The sequence below is a fragment of the Triturus cristatus genome, chromosome 9 (genome assembly GCF_964204655.1).
Source record: "Triturus cristatus chromosome 9, aTriCri1.1, whole genome shotgun sequence".
Taxonomy (NCBI): Eukaryota; Metazoa; Chordata; class Amphibia; order Caudata; family Salamandridae; genus Triturus; species Triturus cristatus.
The window spans coordinates 1,090,167,092-1,090,190,000 of NC_140592.1; the positions used below are offsets into that span (position 1 = coordinate 1,090,167,092).

The 22,909-nt window shown below is 46.2% G+C and overlaps 1 protein-coding gene across 5 annotated transcripts in view; it reads right to left on the reverse strand.

Moving 5' to 3' along the window:
* Positions 1-22,909, reverse strand: part of LOC146799405 (tRNA-splicing ligase complex subunit RTRAF-like) — a 90,874-nt gene that overhangs the window by 38,369 nt on the left and 29,596 nt on the right. For all 5 annotated transcript variants that reach the window (XM_085626954.1, XM_085626953.1, XM_085626951.1 and 2 more), the window contains one exon: positions 16,652-16,729. In XM_085626954.1, coding sequence (XP_085483080.1) covers positions 16,652-16,729 — 78 coding nt within the window. The remainder of the gene's footprint in view (positions 1-16,651; positions 16,730-22,909) is intronic.

Genomic DNA, 22,909 nt, shown 5'->3' on the forward strand with positions numbered 1-22,909 from the left:
GTTCACGCAATATAAATCTGCAAAAAAACCAACAAAAAAAATGACGGAAGTCGCAAATTACCAGTCGGGCGGCACTCAATACTAAGCACAGATTTTTAATTTGCAAGTTTTAAGCCACGCCCTTAGTTACATAGGCCACGCCCCTTTGGGAGACCCCCTCGTTTTTCATCACAAAGTCCTGACTAGGGGTGCCTCTGGTTTTCATGCCTTTGGCCTGACCAGTGATTCCGTATCAAGCTCAGAGCAGCCTCCAGCTAGGGCAGGGCAGAGCCGGCAGGTGGGGTGGTGCTGGTAAAGAGCTTGCGCTGCGGAGGTGGGATGGGCAGGGGTGGATCGTGCTCTAGGGCGGCCCTGTGCCTTTAAGCGGAGCCACACCTGTCTGCTATTGATGCTGCTGGCGGGCCGGGGTTCCTGCTTCCTCCTGCCTATGCCGTCCCAGCCGCTCCTGGCATCCCCCAGCCTGCTACCCGCACTCCCCTCCCTCGCAGCCCCTTCACAACGCCCCCGCTGTCCGCTCAAGATCACACCATGACTGGGGTAGCGGCCGCTCTGGCCAAGGAGCGGGCTCTGGCCGGTGGCCTGGGCACCAACGAGCAGGCAATCAAGTACTTGCGGCAGGACTTCGAGTCGCTGCGCGCAGAGTGCCTGCAGTCGGTCCAGCTCTTCAAGGACATCTCGTTTCCGGCCATTGCCTCCTCCCTGGGCTTGAAGGAGCTGGGACCCAGCTCCTCCAAGGTGCAGGGCGTGAAGTGGAAGCGGCCCACGGTAAGTCAGGCTCTGACGGCACTTCATGGAGGGAGGGGCCACGGCTACCTGTAGGCAGCGGAGGACGATTATGTGGAGAGAGTGTACGAGGAAGGCAGCAGGGTGGGGACTTGGAAAGTGAGGAGCAGAGACTCGGCGAGTGTCCCGAAGTGAGGGGCTCAAACTGTTAGATGGGGAGAGTTCAGTAGTGAGTGCGGGAGGCCGTGAGGGGGGGGGGAAGTAGTGAAAAGGAGAGGGACTGTGGAGTGTGAAGGGGAGGGCAGTGTGAGACTAGGACAACAAGCCAGGTGCCTCCTGCTGAAGGGGGGGGGACAAAAAAAAGATTAGGAGAGGAGGAGGCAGCAGGGGGAAGGGGGAGAGGAGGGGGCCAGCGCCTGTTTCCCTTACGGGAGCGAGCAGGAACCATATGTTTGTAATTAACACATGGTTTTAAAGCTCGCTCCCGCAAGGGAATTGCCAGACGTGCACACGTTGCATTCAAAGCAATGCAATGCGTGCACGTTTTTGGCAGCAAAGCTGAAGCGATTGCTAAAGGTCTTTTCCTATGCAGCGCAGCATAGGCTGTTAAAGAAAGTAGAAAATGCAAGGTTTTTCCTCTTGTGAACTTAAAGTCTTCCCGTCTTTGCGAGTCTCCTCCTTAAAACGGGGTAGCATGGCCTAGGGCACGCTGACGGGTAGGCGATGGCATGATGTTGAGTGGTTCAAGGCCTAAAAGCCATAGAAAATGGTGGATGAAAAGGGTTCAAGTGTGGCAGAGTAGTGATTGCTGGCTGAGAATGTGCAAAAGCAAAGTTTCATACGTATTGTGTGAACCTGTGCCCAAACAACCATAGTGCCCCTCCCTCCTACACCCCACTGGACCTAATTGGGGGGGGAACATAGAGACCCTCAGGGAGCCAGGCAGAGCCACCTGCAAAGTCCAATCCATGTTCAGCTACCAATTGTCTCTTGCAGCTTTTTATGTCCTTTTAGCCACATAGGAGGTCAGCCAACTGTCCCTTGGAATTCACTTCTTTGCCATGGGTTCAAAGGGAAGCAGGTCCAATCCTTCATGGCACCTCTCAGGTCACAGGCAACAGGTCCAGTCCTTTTCTATTCTTCAAGAGGGCCATAAAGTGTTATGTGAAGTTGCTTGTGAGGGCTGGGGGGAGGGGAAACGAACACCCTTCTCTTCCATTGTGCAGAGCCTGTGTGCCCCCAGGCCAGGGTAAGAAACAGTCTCTCTGGTCACTGAAAACCGGTTCAGGCAGTAGCTTTCCTACCACTGGGTTTGGTGCTAGCCTGACTATGGGGACAACAGCTAGGGATTTCCAAATGTCACCTAACATTTGTTTGAGACAGGGAAGGTCCCTTTGACTTTACTTATTTTCCTGGGCCCACCCTAAGGGGACTTCCTGCCATGGGAAGAAAACACCTCCTCGCTGCCCAAGCCAGTTACTGTTCATGGAGCAGTTTTCACACCTCTTTCACGCCTAATTCCAACCAAGTTTGGGCAAGCCGGGCAGTTGCCTGAGAGCTAATGCACTAGCCTCCAACAACTTCAGGCAGGGGAACTGTCATTTTTTTAAAGTTACATTTTCCATACATTTAACTAAAATTCGACATACAGCCTATGGCATCGCAGACCACTGCATTCTGCTGAACAGGCTAGGAGTCTGGTGTTGGTTAAGAAAGAAAGCCTACGATTAGGTTTGATCCTTTCATCCATAAAGTACACATCAGAACCTCTTAAGAAAACTCTTAAAAGATTTCTGTGCAGTGATCCACTGGGACCATTCTACAGTTCTCTTCAGCTGTTAAACCCAGTCTCTTTCACAATTACAGGACCAGCATCAAATATACTTCCACATGTAGGATGGGGATACCAAGACCTACATCCTCCTGTGGAAAGAATCCAAGAATTTAACATACAGCCTAGCCCATATATAACACTGAATGAGGGAAACCTTTCTGTGTCTTGAGTGAGAAAAATACTGAAATCCTAACTCTGCATGCTCCTGACACATTTGTCTCGCTCTGAAATGTTGGAACATACCCCATCACCACTCATAATGGCAAGAGCATGGGTATTATTTCCGGTCCAGCTCTCATATTCATCATATAAATGCTGTGGTCACAGTGCACAACTTTTGGGGTTATGGAAAAAGCTCACCACCAAAATAATCTCAAAAAGAGACCATGAAATGGGAAGATTAGAAGACTACAATGTACTGTTTTCTGGCCTCCCTAACAAGGTAATAAGCAAACTACAAAGCATTTCACAATCAAGCCAGCTGCCAGAATTTGCCTGAATCAAGGAGCATGCCCATGTCGAATATACACTAAAACCACTCCACTAAAACACCCAAATAAAAAGAAACAATTAAACAAATTAACAAAGTTTCTAAATGAAACACAGAGCGCGGCCTTGAAGGGAGTCATCCTGTAAAAAAAAAAAAAAATTGAAAGAAGAGAGATTCTAACAGTGAATAGTCCTACTGCAATGCACAAGCTCCAAAATCTGACAGGAGAGGGCCCTGTCTGACGGATGGGAAAACACTAGTGGAGGGATTTCTATTATGCTTTGTAACCATCAGAACCTCTAATCAAAACTCTCAAAGACGGTGCACCATTTTTTACTTTTGTGCGTGGTAGTCGCACATCAGCGTCTGGTATTTAGTTGTAGGTTTACATTTTGGCATTCATGTGCAATTTTACTTTTGACTATGCAGAATGTTACACCTCCACCTTTCATTTTGTCCAACCCTGGAGAACCACCTATTAGGTGGGCTAAGAGGAAAAAGGTCTTGACGCATTATGCACGTTGTGTGGTGTCTAGCTGAGTGCTGAGAGGAAGAATTCCTTGTTGCTGCATTGCTTGGGACCTGGGGGCCAAGAGGTCTTTGAACATTTGCCGGACTTAACTGGTAGTGAATCTGATAGTCAAACATAACTCAAATTCATTTAGGTTAAGTTGGATAAGCACTACCTACCGAAAGTAAGTACTATCTTGGAGCGCTACCATTTCGATAGCCGTATGCAAAGGGCGCAGGAGTCCGTTGAATCTTATGTCACAGACTTCCGTAAGTTGGGGACTACTTGCAAGTTTGAAGGCCTACTGGAAGAGCAAATACACTATTAGTTTATGTTAGGTTGTAACTGAGAACATAAAAGGTGCCCTGTGGCAGAAGGACAATCCAACATTAGATAAGATACTGTTGGTGGCCAAGCATATTGAACACTCCCTGGCCTGTTTGCAAGTACTGAAGAAAGATAATGGCGGAGGTTTCTCCGAGAAGGTGCAAGCTATAGCTTGGACCTCCATTAAAAAGTTGGGCAACTCATCAGCAAAATTGGGCAATTCCCCCTCTGCTGACAACAGGAAGGTGATTTAAGGGAAGTGCTTTCGGTGTGGAAGCAGTGGACACCTAGCAAATAAGTATTGTGCCACCTTTTCAGTAAAGTGTAGCAGTTGTGGCAAGATTGGTCACTTCGCTACGTACTGCAAATCATCTAAAACAACTAAACGTGTGAAGGAGGTGGGGAATGATGAGAGTAGTAACTGACTGTGAATATGAGGAGTGACTTGCTACTTTTGCTCTTGCATGCAAAGTTTCTGGCGAGATAAAGCTCTTTGTGGATTTAAGGGGTCTTAATAAGAACGTTGTTGATGATAGGCATCCGCTCCCTAACATTGCGGATATGCTTGCGTCGCTCGATGGTGCTGCCGTCTTTTCAACACTGGATGTCAGTGCGGCATACCATCAAATTAAATTAGATGACAACTACATCATACTTACCTTTTTTTAATACTCCTTTTGGCATGTTCAAATTCACACTGTTACATTTTGCGCTAAACTCAGCTAACTCCGTGTTTCAGAGGGCCATGGAAGACGTCTTGGGTGGTGTTCCGGGGGTGAAGATCTATCAAGATTACATCTTAGTGTTTGGCACAACTAAGGAACAGGACGACAGGATCAGGCAGGTGTAGGGTAGGTTTGAGAGAGAATAAATGAAGGTTTAATCTCTCAGAGAGAGTATCTTGTACATGTACCTACCAAGGATGGTGTCAAACCCAAGAATCAACTGCTAAAGACCATCAAGGAACTTCCCACTGAGTTGTAGAGATAACCAGGTCACCTTTCTGGGTATTGCTGAGTGTTATAAGTTTGTGCACGGGTTGGCTAGTCACATTTACATCATTGGAAAGCTCTTGAAGAAGGGAGTCAAGTATGCTTGGCGCGATCATTGTAATTCTGAATTTCAAGACATCAAGAATACTCTACACAATGCTTCCTCTTTGCAAAGTAGAGACACCGGGAGGCAATCAATCCTGGTTACGGATGCTAGTGCAAAAAGTTTAGGTGCAGTCTTGAAACTAGTCAGTGAAGGAAGGGAGGGAGGAAACTGATGTTTCTCTCCAGGACTTTAGTGGACCCTGAGAATCACTACTCTGTGATTGAGAAGGAAGCTCTTTGTATATTCTAGGCTCCTGAGAATCACTACTCTGTGATTGAGAAGGAAGCTAGTATAAACAATCAGGAACCTGAAGAAGTTCCTCTGAAGAAATTTACTTTACAAAGGGACTGGATGCCACTTCCTCTCGCATTTGTAAGTGGGTGGTTGCGTTACAGGAGTATGACTTTAGGGTAAACTATATTCCTGGGACTGACAACAAGATAGCGGACTGTTTGTCAAGGCGTATTTCTGCTTGAACAGAGGTTGAGTGTGATCCGAAGGGAGACCTGTAGGATATGGAGAGCGATAGCGTTTGTGAAGTCACTGAAGGGGTGATCAACTAAGAAGTTTGGAAAGAGTTGTTGGCAGAAGGCTTGGTGTTACGGGGCGGGGGGTCCTCAAACAGATGTTGAATGGCTGGCCTTGTAAGAAGGTTATGAGTGATGATGGCCGAAAGCATTGGAATGTACACGATGAGCTTTCTGTAAAAGATGGTCTCCTCGGGAGGGGTACGCGTTTAGTGCCCCAAGACAAGTGCAGGGACAGATCGTCCAATTTGGGTAACAAGGACACCAAGGAATTTCCTAAACTAAGGAAGAAATTAGATTGTACTTTTGGTGGCCTGGAATTAATGTGCAGGTTGGGAGAGTGGTACAGGATTGTTTGGAGGGCATCTCTAGTGACAAGGTGTGCGACACTAGGGTTCAACCTATGATCAAGACAAAGACCAGTGAAAGCCTAGCAGGAAGTAGCTCTGGATATTTTGGGGCTGGTGACCTAGAAGGCTGGACAGTATTATGTTTTAGCCTTGCCTCAAAATTTATTCAAGATGGCCGGAGACTTGCGTTACTCAAGATATAGAATCATGGAAAGTGATTGAATTCTTTGATGATCTATTCAATAGGAAAGGTCTACCGGAGTGTATTTTGACATATAATGGTGTCCAGTTGGTTTCCAAGGAAATGGAAGCATTCTTGTCTGAGCGTGGTATCAGTCACAAAAATGTTCTCTCTATCATCCTGAGACAAAAGGGGTGGTGTCGAGGGTTAACAGGGTCCTGAAGGAGTCTATACAAAAAACAAAGCCTCAGAACAGGGACTGGAGGGCAAAGACTGTTGAAAGTGTGAACCTGTACTGTCTCACTACCCATACCATCACTAACAAGATGCTGTTCCAGTTGTTTAAGGGGTCAAGAAGCTATCACAATGATGTATTACGGGTGGATGAAGTGTAAAGATGTGGGCAAAAACTTGAACACAAGTGAGTGGGAGGTGATTAAAAATGAGAAGGTGGAAAAGCGCAAGCTCAACTTTGATGCAAGACATGCTGTCTCTTTCACCAAGTTAAAGGCAGGAGATATGGTGAGGGCGAGGAGTCCTCAAAACAGAGCTCTTACACATTTTCAGCACCTTTCAAAATGAATACATTATTTCACAGCGCTGTCAAATTAAGTGATAATTGTATATAGAATTTAAGCAGGGTGGTGGTTGTCCTTATTGGGGCCAAAGATCAGGTGGGTGTAAGGAGTGAGAAACAGGTCTCTTCTCCTTTAAGAAGTGGACATGCAATCTTTTTGTCCTAAACACTTAAAAGATTTTATTTGAAGTATGCCACTATATTGGTGTCCCCTTAAAATCTTTACTAATAGCTACTGTTCCTTGGGGTATGCAAAAATTTCATTTCTAACTTGAACTGCTTTTATCTCTACAGAAAGCTTTGTAGAGTGTTTTTTGACTTAGTTACCATATCTATTGCATTGTTTTATTAGTGTATATTAAGCTTTTGATTGTTATGTATTGTAACATTAATGTTTCAGTGCTTATTTATTGCTGTCAAGTTTAATGGGACGGTGTGTGGTATCCTGTCTGTACAGGCTGAGGGTAGAATGTTAACCGTAGAATGTTGAGTGTTAAACTAGAATATTGGGGGAGTTGGAATTGTATGGGCGAATTACCTTCGTGCAACCGCTATGGATGAGACGTTTCCTGAATACTTGTTCTACAAATAAATCATCCCTCCTACATGACGTCTGAGCCTCCTCTTCTACAGTCCAATATATCTGTGTGGATGAAATTAATATGAGCATACACAAGTAGCTAAAATTCAACCTTGTGCTGGGGCAAGATCTGTACCCAAGTTTGTAATATGAATAAAAAGCGAGATAAAGAATAATTGCCTCTATTCATGTACTGTTAAAATCCATGCTTAGCACTGTTAAATGTTTAAGAGGAAAAAAGATACTACGCTCCGTCTACATTTCTGGGATCCTCCTAGCACATTCAACATACTGAGTTATACAGGCTGGTGTCAGATGAACACGTTACTAACCTTTGGTGACTCCTCATCTGGTAGAAACTATCTACCCGCAGATTCCTTACTGTAGGATCATCCCCAGGCGTTAGACTGGATCCGGAGCTTTTTCGTGAGCAGTACCCCTGTGCGTCGGTAGGTAGTGTTTGCTCCACATGACGTCATCCGTCTGGAAGTAACATCTACGTGGCTATTTAAGCAGCACCTAGGCATGCAGACGCCATGTACTTTTCACGACTTTCCACGCCAGAAGTGCGGAACCACAAACTACACTGGTGTGAAAACTAGAGACCTGAAAGGAGAAAGCCCTGTTCCCTAGGAATCAGTTAGGGCAGGGAGGATTGGGAGTCGGTAAGGAATCTGGGGATAGATAGTCTCTCTACCTCTCTTACCTTAGATAATCAAGAAATACCTCCCTGGAGGAGGTTGTGCAGACCAATTTCACACAAGGAAATCCTGCAGGACCGAACGGGCAAAATGCCCAGCTCCATGGGCCTGACTGTCCAGACAGTAGTGTTTGGTAAATGTGTGCAGAGAAGCCCATGTAGCTGCCTGGCAGATGTCCAGGACAGGAACTCCGTGAGCTAAAGCACCAGTGGCAGCTTAAGCTCTGGTGGAATGAGCACGCAAACCCTCAGCGGTTTGTTTCCAAGCCAATGCATCGCAGATGTTTGTACAGCATTGATCCATTGCAAGATGGTCCTTTCCTGTACTGTCCATCCTTTCTTCACTCCGACATACTTCACGAAGAGTTGGTTGTCAACCAGGAACTCCTTTGTGAGGTCAAGGTAGAACAACAACGCTCTTTTTGGGTCCAGATGGTGAAGTAGCTCCTCTACGAAGGAGGGATTAGCTGAAGCGTAAAAAAGTAGGCAGATATATGGTTTGGCCTGCATGAAAGAGTGACCACTTTTGGAAATTCTCGTACGAAGCACCAGTTTGTCTGGGTAGATGTTAAGATAAGGAGGCTTGGATGACAAAGCCTGAAGCTCAGTGACCCTTCAGGCAGATGTTATAGCCACGAGAAAGGCATTCTTGATGGGAAGGAGCCCGAGTGGACAATTGTGCAGATGCTCAAACCAAACGCACATAAGGAAAGTGGGGACGAGATTGAGGCCCCACTGGGGGATAATGAAAGGATTAGGAGGGAACATATGTTGCAAACCTTTCAAAAATCAATTTTCAGTAGGAGAATGGAAAAGGGAAGGCTGGTCAGGTAACTGGAAAAAAGCAGAGATTGCAGAAAGATCATCCTCAGTGTCCAAAGTAGAGCCTTGCTGAACAAGAGAAAGAACGAACAGGAGAACATGAGAAAGAGGGGGCAGAAAGGGGATCAATGAGTCTTTCAGAATACCAAGCCACAAACTTTGCCCAACGGCAAGCGGAAACCGTCTTAGTAGAGGGATGCCTGGCTGCCAAGATAACATTACAGACCTCGGGCGGTAGGTCGAAAGCGGTCAACTTTCGCCGCTCAATCTCCACACACGAAGGCAGAGAGTTGACAGGTTTGGGTGGAGAACCCTCCACTGTTGCTGCAACAGAAGATCCTCCCGAAAGAGCAGCCTGATCGGAAGACCGATGGCTATGTTTTAACAGCTCGTGATACAGACTCTTCGTGTGCAATTCGTCACCACAAGGATGACTTGGGCCTGGTCATTCCTGATCTTCTTGATAACTCTGGGAAGGAGTGGTATGAGCAGAAGGGCGTACAGGAGGCCTGAGCTCTACTTGAGAAGAGAGCTGCCTTGGAAACTCCAGTACGCAGAACTGCTGACATTCCACGTTCTCGTGGGTGGTAAACAGATCTAATCAAGGCTCTTCACACTGCTGAAAGACCTTGCACCATCTTCGGATGGAGACGCCATTCATGATACGCAAGGCATCTTCGGTTGAGTTAGTCCATTTTTGCGTTCAGAGAACCTGTCAGATGTTGAACCACCTGTGAAATGGCCTGCTGTTCCAGCCATGTCCCGAGACACAAGGCCTCTCGACGAAAAGTCCATGACCCCACCCCGCCCGTTGCAGGACAACATGGCGGGGAAGGGACCATGAACACTTGCACTAGCTTTTCCTGGACGGAGGGAAGAAAGACTTTCAATGCCTATCAGGTAGCTAGGACCTCCAACAGGTTGATGTGGTGTTCGGATTCTGCTGGAGACCAGAGTCCTCTGATCTACCCCACTCTCAGATGTCCACCCCATCCCAGGAGTGACGCATCTATCACTACTGTCAGATCTGGTAGGGGGAAGGGAGAGGGGTGTGCTGCTAACCCAATCGTGTTCGTAAGCCATCAGAGCAGGTCCTTCGCAGTTTCCTCTGAGATATGGACCATGTCGGAGAGATTCCCCTGATGCTGCGCCCGCTGTAACTTCAAGTCCCACTGCAGAGCCTGCACATGCCAACGAGTATGTGTCACAAGGAGGATGCAGGAGGCCATGAGGCCCAGCAGCCTCAGAGTAAGTCCCACCAAGATGCAGGATAGAGGCTAAAACATCGGTATAGCCGAATATTCTGGACTTGCTGCTCGGGAGGATAGGTCCAAAACTGCACTGTGTCCAGAACAGTTCTAATGAAAGGGAGCAATAGAGGGAGTCAGGTGTGGCTCCTGCACGTTGATAGTGAACCCCAGCGAATGCAGGAGATCCGCCGCAGTCTGGAAGTGGGAGACGGCAGTCTGGGGCAAGCCACCTTCAACAGCCAGTCGCCGAATTAGGGGAAAGTCTGGGACCCCTAATCTCCACAGAAGGTCTAGCACCTCTAATCTGTGCAGAAGAGCTGCACCACTGCTACAACCTTGGTGAACACCAGAGGGGTGCTGGTGAGGCCCAAGGGGAGCAAAGGAAGTGTTTGTGGCCCACTGTGAAACGCATTCGAACGCCTGTGGGCAGGCAGGACGGGAATGTGGAAATGTGTCCTGCAACAATACCATCCAGTCTCCCGGATCCAGGGCAAACAGGACCTAAGCAAGAGTGAGCATTTTGAATTTCTTCTTCTGGAGGAAGAAATTTAAGGGTTGAGGATAGGACGAAGGCCTCCAACCTTCATGGGAGCGTGAAAGTTGGGGGAATAGCAACCACAAATTACTAATGGCGCTGGCACTCTGTGGCTCATTTGGCAAACAAGCTATCACTTCCTGGTGGAGAAAGGAAAGGTCGTCTTCCGCCAGCCTGTCGTAAGTAGGTGGCAAGGAGGTTGGGGTAGTCTTGAAGGGGAGGGAGTACCCCTTTTGGACAATCTACAAAACCCACCTGTCCGATGCTATGGACTGCCAGCGAGGCAGGTGATCGATAATCCTGCTGACCACTGGGGGCGCATGATGGTAAATGGGCAGACGAGGAGGTTTGGAGGCTTAAGCTGCTGAGGGTGCGGGGGGAGGTGAAGGGTTGGGGGGGGGTGGACTGACCAAACCGCTGTCTCCCCGACCCGGAAGGCACCATGGCCACGCAGAGGCTAGAAAGTTTGCGCACCGGGGTTGCTGGGAGGGTAAGGAAGCCGCTGTACGCCCCTTCTTTGGCCACGAAAGTAGCAAAAGCTGGATTGAGAGTGATGAGGGGCCATAGAAACCTGTATGTAGCCCTGCTGTCCTTCAAGTGCCGAATTCCGCCTGGTCTCTGAAGAGACAGAAGCCATCAAAGGGCATGTCCATGAGTAAGAACTGGAAATCCCAAGAAAAGCCAGTAGTCCTCAACCAGGTGTGGCATCGCAGAGCCACTGTAGACGAAACCGCTCAGCCTAGTGAGTCAGTGGTGTCTAGCCCACAATGAATGGTGAACTTAGCTGCACTCCTCCAGTCGGCAACAGCCAGGGAGAGCACCGGCCAGGCCTTCGATGGGATCATCGGCAGCACCTGCACAACCATATACCAAAGGGCATGGGAACAGCGGGCCAAAAGCCACGCAGTGTTCACAGACCACAGTGCCAGGCTGGCGGAAGAAAACATCTTGCACAAATTGTCTAGCCTCTTGGAATCCCTGTCTGGGAGTGTGGTAGAGAATGTGCCAGGATTTACTTGGGACAATGAGGCTTGGACAGCCAAGCTCTCAGGGTAGGGTGCTGGGTGAGGATGTTTGGGTCCCCAGGGGTAGAGCAGTGGCGGCGGGCAATTGTCTTATTTACAGGAGCCCCTGTGTTTGGCTTGGCCCAGATCCCAAGTAGGAGGTCCATCAGGGCTTCGTTGAAATAAAGTAGTGGTTTGAGGGGGGCATTCCCGGTTGCAGAACCTCTTTCAAGACATTCGTCTTGACCAACACTGAGGGTAGGCTAAGGTAAAAGACCTCAGCCACCGTCTGCACCACTATGGCGAATGACACTCCCTCCTCCATATCCAGGGTTGGGGGAGAAAGCATACGAGTATCTGGAGAAGTGTACAGTCCACTGGCTTCACCCAGATCCTCACACTAGTCCAGGCTTCCATCCTAATAAAGAGATATTCCTCAGGGTCCAGCAACCCCTCGCAATCCTAGCAACGGAAGACCGCCCCGCCCCCCAGCTCCGTGTCGGAGTCAGTGATAATGATGGGACCGCCGGAAGCATCAGCCTTGCCACTGCAGGGGAAGGACGGGATGGTACGACGACGCCAGTCCAGATCCTTCCGTGGATCCCTGGGACCTGACTGCGCCAGAGCCACTGGCATGAATCCAGAAGGGGCCCCTCCCGAACCCGCAGACCCCGAAGGCGCACCTGCTTAAACAGGCCAGCCAAATCTGAGGTGCACGGACTCATAACATTCTCTGAGTTGGGCAGGGGTAGCATCTGCCTCGGGGAGGCAAAGCGTGGAGTTGGCCGAGGCGCTGGCTCAACCGAAGAGCGAGGCAACGAGTGGGGATGCTCCCTCGTCTTGTCAGCAGACGTAAAGTCGAAACACGCTTTTTCTATTTTTTCTGGTGTGACTTCGACTTACCCAAATGGCTCAAGAACCTTAGGCTTCGCAATTGTTCCTAGGACCTTCCTCTCAGCCGTTACCTCGATCGTCATAGTGCTGCACGTAGAGACGTCAGAAGCTTGAGGGATCGGTCCCTCAAGGCCTTCCGATGCATGCCGCGGCAGTCAGGCAGGACTTTGGGTCATAGTCCAACTCGAGGCAGCAGAGGCAAACAAGATGCAGATCCCACATCAACATCAGTCATGACAGAAGCCGCAGGGCTTGAAGCTAGCCTTCTTAGATGCCATTTCTGCCACAACAGGAGGTAAGATCTCAAAAAGACTTTGGCAAAATGTCGAAAAAACCTAATCAAAAATGACTAAGGCATAGCTCTTCCCTAATCTGCGCTTGCTGTGCAGACAGAAAAGAAATGATGTCAATGCACCTGGGTGGCGCATATACAGGCACCGCAAATGTCACTTCTGGCGCGGACGACGCCACCCAGAGCCGTACAATGCCACCTACCCATGCACAATGGGTACTGCTCACAAAATATTTCCAGATCCAGTCTGACGCCTGGGGATAATTCTAAGGTGAGGAATTTGCGGCTAGAAGTCTCTACCAGATAATGATAAATGTATTATTTAATGCAGAAGTTTCAGAAATCCCTAGTGGAACCATACACAAACTAACCAACCACAGACTGAATATGCTGTTTTCTAAATAACAACTGAATTTGGGATTACTTTGGTGAGAGTTTGCTTTTAAATCATATTTTAAGGTGAGAGTTTGCTTTTAAATCATATTTTAACTAAATGAGAAAATATTACTTGAATTTGACCAGTATAATATGAATAGAAGTGCTTTGGATGAAGTTGAAAATGAAATGCAAAGATAAACAAGCCACCTTAGGAAACAGTTTGGAATGTTTCCAACCATGGCGGCACGTTACTGTTCTAATCTGTGCAACAAACATATTTATTAAGACAAGCAACATTCTTCTGCCATTTTTCAGCAAAGGAGAAGTAAGAAGTGTACACTGGGCTATCCTTAATGCGATTTACCAAGATTTTGTTAGTGTGGAATATGGTAAAGGTGACACAGGCCAGCTTAATGAGAGCATATTGTGTGAGCAATAAAAGTTTGTAAAATGTGATTAAAAATAAGGCATGCTCACGAAAATGCTCGATCTGACAAAGCTAACTTCTGTACCTAGTAATGGGAGCTATAGTGTCCTGCCTCCTGCTGGTGCCTTATCTACCCACTTCTGTAAACTGGAGTTCCGAAATGTTTTTATGATCATACGCAGTCCAGGATGAAGCAAGGATTCAGAGCACTGATAAGTACACTTCGAATAGCTGGAGACTGCCATATCCAAGACCTGCGCCTAGCTGTGTAAAGGAATTGTGAGATGGACCCTACCCAGAAGATACCTGCCCAATTTGCAGGACTAAATGTGCATGTGCAATATCTGTAAAATCGGACGAGGATCTGGACGATTTGGCCCATCATATGGCTTTTTCGATCATTGTTGGTCTCTTTGCCTCTTATTAGTTTTTCCCCTCTTCACTCACCACCTCACTGCAAGCTTCTAGAAGCCCTTTCTGAGCTCTGGTAGGGTTGGGCGTATAGCCGATGCATACTTATGATACTTAGCATCCAGAATTAGCTGTTGGGAGGCACCTTCCCAATCCTTGAATATAGTGATTTTTTTGGAGACTGGTAGTCTTCGGTAAATCTGTTCTTTTCAGCATTCCCTGTTTCTGTATTTGTACCTCCTAGTGGTCTTTAACTTTCCTTCTTGGTTTTGGATATAGTCCTACAAGACAGGGATGCATTTCAGAGAGGACATGGTCAATCCTACATCTTTTCTTCAAAATGCTTCTTGCATTGGTCTGGATTTCGGAAGCCCTACAGTGTGTAAAGTCTGTTCTCTGGGACCTTGGTTGTGAGAGGTAACAGAGCCGTAACCTGCGTTGATACCATTGTTTGCCACTGGTGTTCAATACAAAGGCACTTCGAACTGGATAATCAAGGTACTTATATTGGGCACATGGCTCTCTCAGGATAGCGAGTTCACGCAAGACTTGTTCCACGAAGAGCAGGAGGTTAGACACCAAGATTCAGTACGACATAGTAAATATTATTCAATCAATGTCCAATCAGTGCTTTGCCTTTCAAGAAAACCAAAATAACTTTTACTAAATACAGGTGGGTAATGGAACACATTTCGATAAAATAAGCACACAAATCAGTTAAGCGGCTCAGATACAATACAAATGTTTTTATAGCTCCTTGCCGCTAGAAGCAGAATTCTCTTAACATTAGTCATGGGGCACGGATAGCTTAGACGATGTGGTTTGGACAGTCCTAGAGATTGTTGAGAACACTAGGGTCTCAAATATTTTACAAGCACATTTTTAAAAAAAGGGGGCTTAAAGTGAACAACAAAACTGTGCAGGGACTCTGGACCCCACCAAGCTCCTGAAGCAACCTTGAATAAAACACGACAATTCACTGAGCTGAAACCCCTGCAACTGAAATTAGCTACAGCAGGAATATGGAGCCAACAACAATGCCAGCAACACTCACAAGCTGTGACTCTTCTCCAATCTTGGAGTCTGGTAATTGGTTGTCACTTGCCATCTAGGACCACTTTGAACTGGTCCTAGGTGTGATGTAGATTGTACTTGGGCAAAGGTCACTTTGCCTTGGAAATGACAACAACAAGAAACAGTGATGGGTGGGTTCACACAAGGCAAGCCAAAGCTTGCTTGAACAAATAAAATGGGCTGGTGTTCCCCTGCACTCATCAGGTGCACAGGTTTCTGAGTAAGGGACTGGGTAGGTATACATGAATATTGAACGCCAGGGATGGGCACAGTCAACCCTCTAAAACGAAATGGACCCCATTATATTGGACCTGTACACATCCCCGCCACAAAGACACGCTATATGCAAGTCTAGGACATGACGAAGGCACTAGAACCCCGTTATGCTGACCAGGTGGACCTTTTACAGGGAGAGACATTAGGCAGGAGGGATACAAGTGGAAAACCCTAAACACCCTGGACACTAATCACACTGCCATCATTGCCAGGCACTGCAAGACCTGGATTAGAAGCAGTACCCACTCTCATTTTGATTGTCCCCAGTCATCAGAACACAGCTGATGATGGGATGAGCAGTCCTACCTGAATTGCCAGTCATGGTACTCTCCGAGTGGAAACAAAAGCAACCCCACAAAGGTTTAGGCCTGATAGAGCCTCGTACATTCGGTGAAACTTGAGTTCTATGGCACGGAGAACACAGCACTCCTCTCTGGGCATACTCGTGTCGCACTTAGGAAACACTGACATATGCACCTCTGTGGCATTTCATAATTAGCATACATGCAGTGCAGGAAAACACTGCATGCTATGAAGGAGATTTTTCCCCACTGCAGTGGGGCTTACAGTGCAATGAATAGAGTCCAGTTGAAAATGTGGATGGCCTTAATGAGGGGATACAGAGTATAGTTGAGAGCATGTGGATTACGGCTAAACATGCCTTAGTGGCTTCAGAGTTAAGAGCGCCTATAGCACTGGACAAGAATGAACATATGTGCAGGCATGCTCCTCTTCCTGAATAATGGCAGCTTCTTACAATACACAAGGAACATGGCGCTGCTCTACCAGAAAGATCTTTATTTTGATGCTTAAACATTGCCTTATTAAACGTATCCAACCTTGCCTCATTCCACAATTATTTACGTATTGTGTAGCTCTATAAACAGTCTAGAAATTGTAGCTAAACTTCTTTGTTGCTTACTTGTCCCTCCCTAATGTCGGTTATGCCACAACAACCTAAAGCAAGATTAAGAAACATCTTCTTTGTCAAGTCTGGCAATTATAATGTATTGCTTCTTTGTTACTTAATGTTAGAATTAATTTAAGTAAAAAAAAACCTTTGAATATAAGTGCTACAGGTAAATTAAAATAATTTAGGCAAATCAAAACCTATGTAGAGAAAGAGCTTACAACTTTCCTTTGGGCTCTTCGGGTCATAGAAACAATCCAGGTGAAAAAGATAACAAAATGCTAATGACAAGCTACATTAAAGTACTTAACTTGCTAACACCATCAATTCAATCAAGGTAAAATGAAAGAAAACGGTATCAAAAGCATCAAAGTCAGAGGTCACATTATTTCATAGTCTTCAAATCACAATGCAGAAAATGAAGTTTAGTCAAAACGTTAATGATCAGCTATCACTAGGATTAATCAACAGTATACTTACCATCTAGATTTAGGAGTGGCTCCACAGTTTTTGGTGCATTGTCACCATTAGCAGGTGTGGCGTTCTTGTATTTATCAGCTAACAAATCAAACACAAAATTGGAGTGAAATTAGATAGGACTTGCTGTTAAGTAAAAGACAACTGAAGCAACATTTCAGAAAAAAAAAGTAACATGAGTGTTTCTAAAAAGATGCTCTAAGTGATTGGGGTCACAGCAACAGCCCTCTCCTTAGCGGTGACCCTGCATTAGAAATACAGCAAACTTGCCTCGATTAGAGGGTTTAACTTTTTCCAAAGTTTTAGCAAAATAAACACAACTTCAAGATAGGAAATAGCAAAATACTACACAAGGCATTTAAGAGTCAATTACACATCGTCTAAATTAAATGCCTTCAGAATAATATAGTGCATATTTAAAAATGTTTAGGAGAATTAAGGAATACACAAATGTAGGGAAATCTCAGATGCACAATGCGGATCATGCCAAATGAGTATTCACCCTAGAACCTCAAGATCACCGCCTGTGGCATCCTACGTTGCGGACTCCTCAAAAGACACGCATTCCAATGCCTTCCATGAATAGCTAAGTTAGCATACTGAAACTCATGAAAGCAACCTCAAAAACAAAAGAACAAAAACTAGTATGCCTTTATCAAATATCTCTTCACAACTTCAGTCCTTACCTCCAGATCAACACAAGAACCAGAACCTTCCCAGTACACCTGGAAACGTTCTGAATCCTTGCTTCAGAATATAAATTCTACCCAGCATCCTCACTAACCCGCAAATTACGGGATATCCCCCAAAGACCCGTCTTTGCAATGTTCAGTGAAGAGCAACGTTAAGATCATGCCAACTGCACAATCTCTTTCAAGACTAGTAGATTAACAAATTATTGACCTTAGTTAACACCATCTCTGGGGGATACTTTAATTTCAGATTCTTCACCTTTTGGTTTTGGATATCAGGTGTTCTAGCAATGGCTACTGCACACCAGCTGGTGGTGCCATCGGACTCCGTAGTGACTTTGTACCAGCTTACGCACCACACCTATCTGCTGACATCAGTTTATCATGAAGTTTTCGTCTCCCTCACATGCAGATCAAAAGTGGCAGATTGGAGGTGATAAACTTCCATATTTAATTTCGGACCTTTTTAGAATTCCAGGAGCCCACTCAACAGAAAGTGGTAGGAGGGCAATGAGGAATATGCAGTAAAATAAGCATTGGCAAAGGTAAGCAACTTGTTTTTCTGATGGATATTTCTAATTAGGGAGTCTTCACCTTTTGAATAGATACCAAAGCAGTGCCTCCCAAAAGGTGGAGAGTTTGAGGCGTGGACTCCCACCAAGAAGACCTGGAGGACCGAGAGGACGCAATGGTCCTCTCTAGCAACTTAACTCTCAACTCTTGGGAAACGCATGAAGAGACACCCATGTAGCATCCTGGCAGGTGTCCAATAATGAGCACCTCTGGTTTGTGACATTGTGGAAGCTTTGGCTCTGGTGCAATGAACCCGTGGCACTCTGGAGTGCTTTCTTGGCCACGGAACAGAATGTTTTTATGCACAGGATAATCCCCCTGGACTGGGTTTGTTTCTGCATAGTCGTTCCCTTCTTAACTGAGGCAAAGCCCACAAAAAGCTGGACATGGACTTTGTACTCCTTTGTGCCCTCAATGAAAAAACTAAGGAGTGCAAGGACCAACTGAGGCATAATGATAGTGGTCAGTGGGAACACGAACAATGGTCATGTTAGAAAGTTCATTACAACTGGTGACTTGAATAATGACGGTAAACTTAAAAATATTATGAGGACCAACAAATAACCTTTAACTGTGCCCAGTGAAAGGCTTTGCTTGGTCAGACAGAGCACAAACAACAAATCATCAGATAGTGATCAACTACATGAACGAATCCATCAACTTCGTCCAATGACACAAACATAGATTTGGTAGAAGGGCGCCTCTGCACAGTACCATCCACAACTTCAGCAGGTGAATCGAAACCACTCAATTGCCGCCACTCAATTTGCCCACATAGAGGTGTAGGTTGTGGAATTTTCTGAGATAGGAGGTATTCCCGAAAATCTAGATAGGTCAGGAAGGAGAAAACTCACGCTCAACTGATGAAGGAATAAAGCTCCAAGGAGCCTCAAGAATGGAAACTCCAGTATACAGTAGTCTTGACACTGCATTTTCTAAGCAGTGGTGAAAAGATCCCACTGGGCCAAGATTCCTTGAGCCCCTGCCAGATGAAGACACTCTTAGCCAACTGACACAGTATCCACTACTCCACACCATCCTGTTTTTTTTGCAATACCACTTGGCAGTTGTACTGTCTGTCAGGACTTGAACTGCTCCCCTAGATGGATAGGATGAAGGCTCTAGAGGTTCATGTGGAGCGTATGCTCCAGTGGAAACCAAAGACCCTGTGTAGCCACTTGAAATGAAATGAAAAGTTGATTTGTATAGCGCGGCTGCTGCCCGAGGGCGTCCAAGCGCTGAGTAGAGGGCAAAGTACTCTGAGGAGGGGGTGAGGTGCTTAGTTTCTGAAAAGGAGGGTTTTTAGTTCTTTGCGGAATGAGGAGAGAGTCTGATTGGATCTTAAAGAGGGGGGAAGGGAGTTCCAAAGCTTGGAGCGTTGAGCTCGAAGGACCTGCCACCGGCCCTAGATCTTTTGATTCGGGGAACTGTGGCAAGGCAGGCGTTAGATGATCGGAGCTGTTTGCCGGGGTGGTATGGAGTGAGAAGGGGATGGTTGATCTGGGGGCCAGCTCTGTAGAAGGCTTGGTGGGAGATACAGAGGGCCTTGAATTTTATTCTTTCCCCGACAGGGAGCCAGTGGAGAGATCGAATCCCTGCCTTGAGTGATTCTCTGCGGGGTATCTGTAATAGTGTCCTGGCTGCACAGTTCTGGGTCCGTTGAAGTTTTTCTAATACATATTCTGGTGCTCCTAGGTAGAGGGCATTGTTGAAATCAAGCCTAGATTGAATGAGGCCCTGAATGACGATTTGTTTGGCTTCGAGGGGTAGGATAGGGAGGATTTTTTTCAGCATTCAAATCAATCCGAAGCAAGTTGCTGAGGTCTTGGTTGCCTGGGTATTAAGAGTCAGGGATTTATCAAGCCAGACTCCTAAGCTCTTAATGTCCTCCTTTGGAGATGGGGGTGGGCCCAAACTGGGGGGCCATAGCTGTGCAATGGTAGTTGGGGAAGGGGGGCCGAGGAGCAAGATCTCGGTTTTGTCCCCATTCAGTTTTAGAGAGGATGCCGTCATCCAGCTTTTTATCTCTTCCATGCAGGATGCCATGTTGACTTGTGGGAGCCTGCTGTTCTTCTGTGCCAGGGAGACCACGAGCTGGGTATCGTCCGCATATGATATGATCTTGATACCATATTGACGAACGATCCCAGCCAGCGGTCTCATGTAGACATCAAACAGCGTGGGGCTCAGGGAGGAGCCCTGTGGCACCCCGCAGCTCAGAGGTTTGCTGGTGGAGCAGGAGTCCCAGATGCTTGACCCAACTCGGAGGTGGTGCATTTGACCCCACAGTAAGCTCTGGATGTGTTGGGGAGAACGACCTGTAACCGAACAGGTTGGGGTCCACCTGCCACCACTGAAGGTCCTGGTCTGTCTCTTTCAAAATGCAGATGCTTCCCGGAGGACAACTGTGGTGTTAATCCCATGGAAGGCAAAGGATCTACTGCAATATTTGCAGAGGGCATGTGGGACAAGTAGGATGTAAGTACCAGGAGTGCAAGAAGCCTCTGAATCGCCTGTGCTAGAATCCAAACTGAGCCTGAAACATGGAGATGATAACCTTAATGTTTCAGACTTCCTGCATGACTGGGTCTTTGGGTTGATGATGGAAAACCCCTGGAATAACAAGAACATAATTGTCACTGTAGGTGGTCAAAGTCTGACTGTGGTAAGCCTGTCTACAGAAGCCAGTCATCAAGGTATGGAAATGTATTAACCTCTGACCGGAGAAGATGGGCAGCAACCATCACCTTCATGAACTCTCACGGAGCAGAGGTAAAACCAAAAGGTAGAACAGCATATTGCAAATGCTCTAATGGCACCACAAACAGAGGGTAACATCTTTGGGAGACTGCCGGAGAAATACATGAAAGTATGAGTTCTGCAAGTCCAAGTCCCCAGATCCTGGGCAGAAATGATATGAGCTAGTCAGCATTTTGAATTTGTCATCTAGTAGAAAGGCGTTCAGATGCATGCATCTAAAATGGACTTAGACCTCTTTCTTTTTGTGCAACAATAAATAGTGGGAGTTACATCCCTAGTCCGTCTCCACTCTGGGACTATCTAATGGCCACTTTGGCAAGAGGGATTGAACTTCTGGAAGGATGGCAACATGATTGCTGAAGTCTGAGTGAAAACAGGTGGGATGCGAGGGGTGAGGTTGTGAAGCAGGGGGGATAATACCTCTGAACAACTGGCAACGTCTAACGATCAGATGTAATGGCATGCCAGCCAGATAAGAAAAACACAAAATTATTTCCCACTACTGGTCAACATTACCAGAGGAGGAGAAATCAGAGTGGCTTGGTTGCAGGGGGCGCAACTGAGGAAGAGGAGGAAGGTTGCTGTCCCTGTAGAGGTGCAAGACCTCTGGTACCACTAGGTCCTATTGAGCCACGAAAGGGCTGTACAAAGCTGCAGCACAGATTGCGAGGGCTTTCTTTGGTGATAGTGGAGACCCTGTGAGAATCCTCTGAACTTGCATACAGCTCGTGGAACTGACCAGTTGCACCACCGGATCATGCTGTGCCTGGCTGTTCTTGAAGCATTCTAACACAGCCTTTTCATGAAAATGTTCGGACCACCGAGAGGCTTGTCTATCAGGAGATCAACACGCTCCCAGAAACTTTTTTGGTGCATTCATATTAGTTTATTTATTTTGAGTTTTATGTAATGCGAACGTGACCCAAGGGGGTATCAGCGTGCTTTAGAAATTATCAGGATGAGAGAAAACAAGCAAAAACAGAAGATAATAAGTAATACCAACAGCCAAAATAACAATACAGGACGTAGTGCTACCAAGGTGGGGGCGGGGGGATGGGAAGAACTACCTCGAGTCCCACATAAAGAAACATAATAGGCCACAGGACAGACAGATCGCAAGTGCAGCCAGTGTGAATTGTCACTGCCGAGGAGTAGAGGTCCGGTGAGCTAGAGCAGGCATTTGTTCATCAATAGCACTTTCACTTGTTTTTTGAAAGACACCAGTGAAGGGATAGCTCGGTTTTCAGAAGGTAGGAAATTCCAGATTTTTGGAGCAATGCCAGAGAAGGCCCGATTGTAAGTTTTCTTCTTAAATTTCTGTGGTTTCAATAGTAAGGATGTAGTGCACCATATAGTTCCAGTTTTTGTGCACTGTACCTCGGGGTGTTGGAGTGTAAGGCTTTGTGTGTCATGTAGGAAATTTTTAACTGAATTCTTGCTGCTTATCTAGGCACTTCCCGATTTGTCGAGTCAACTTCTACATTTCATTTTCCTCTCAGCTTAAAATTCTACAGGTAAATTGTATCTTAATCTTTAAGCTACACAACCTTTTCTGGGCGAACTTCTGTAACCTGCATGAACCAGCACATAACCCATTAGCAAAATAAAGTGCCCCATGGGCTCTTGGGGCAAGTTCACTCTACATAAACATCCATAATAGGTATACATTTGTACACAGAACTATTACAGTTGGTTCAAACGGAAACATAAGAAGGGGAAAAGTCATCATTGAACACAAATATACCCATGAGTGATAAAACTTTAACAATTATGCGAATGGAATCCCACCACACGAATATTCAATTTTTTTTGTCCTTACTCAAGTAGAGACCAACTTAATAAAAGAGCAAGAAAAATAGCATGTGCCTAAACCGAAAGTATAAACACTTTCGAAAAGACAATGTAGACCTGATTAAAAAAAAATATATAATTGTTAAACTCTTATAAACTCTTAGCAAGTGTCTGATTATTTGCTAAAGAGAAGAAAATAATAAAAATGATAAAAAGGGATGACATCGAAAGCTTTTCTTGATTGGCACGACTTACTCACTCCGCAGTTGATATTGGTAACATGCTCTATGATTCACATTTATCCAGAATAATGCCTTGGCCACAGTTGTCACATCCCCCACCATTTCACATTTTAACATTTTCCTAAATCTTTAACCCAAAAGAGATCCAATAACAGAAGTTCATTGCTTTGGGGGTAAGTTCTCCCATTTTACACATTCCCCTT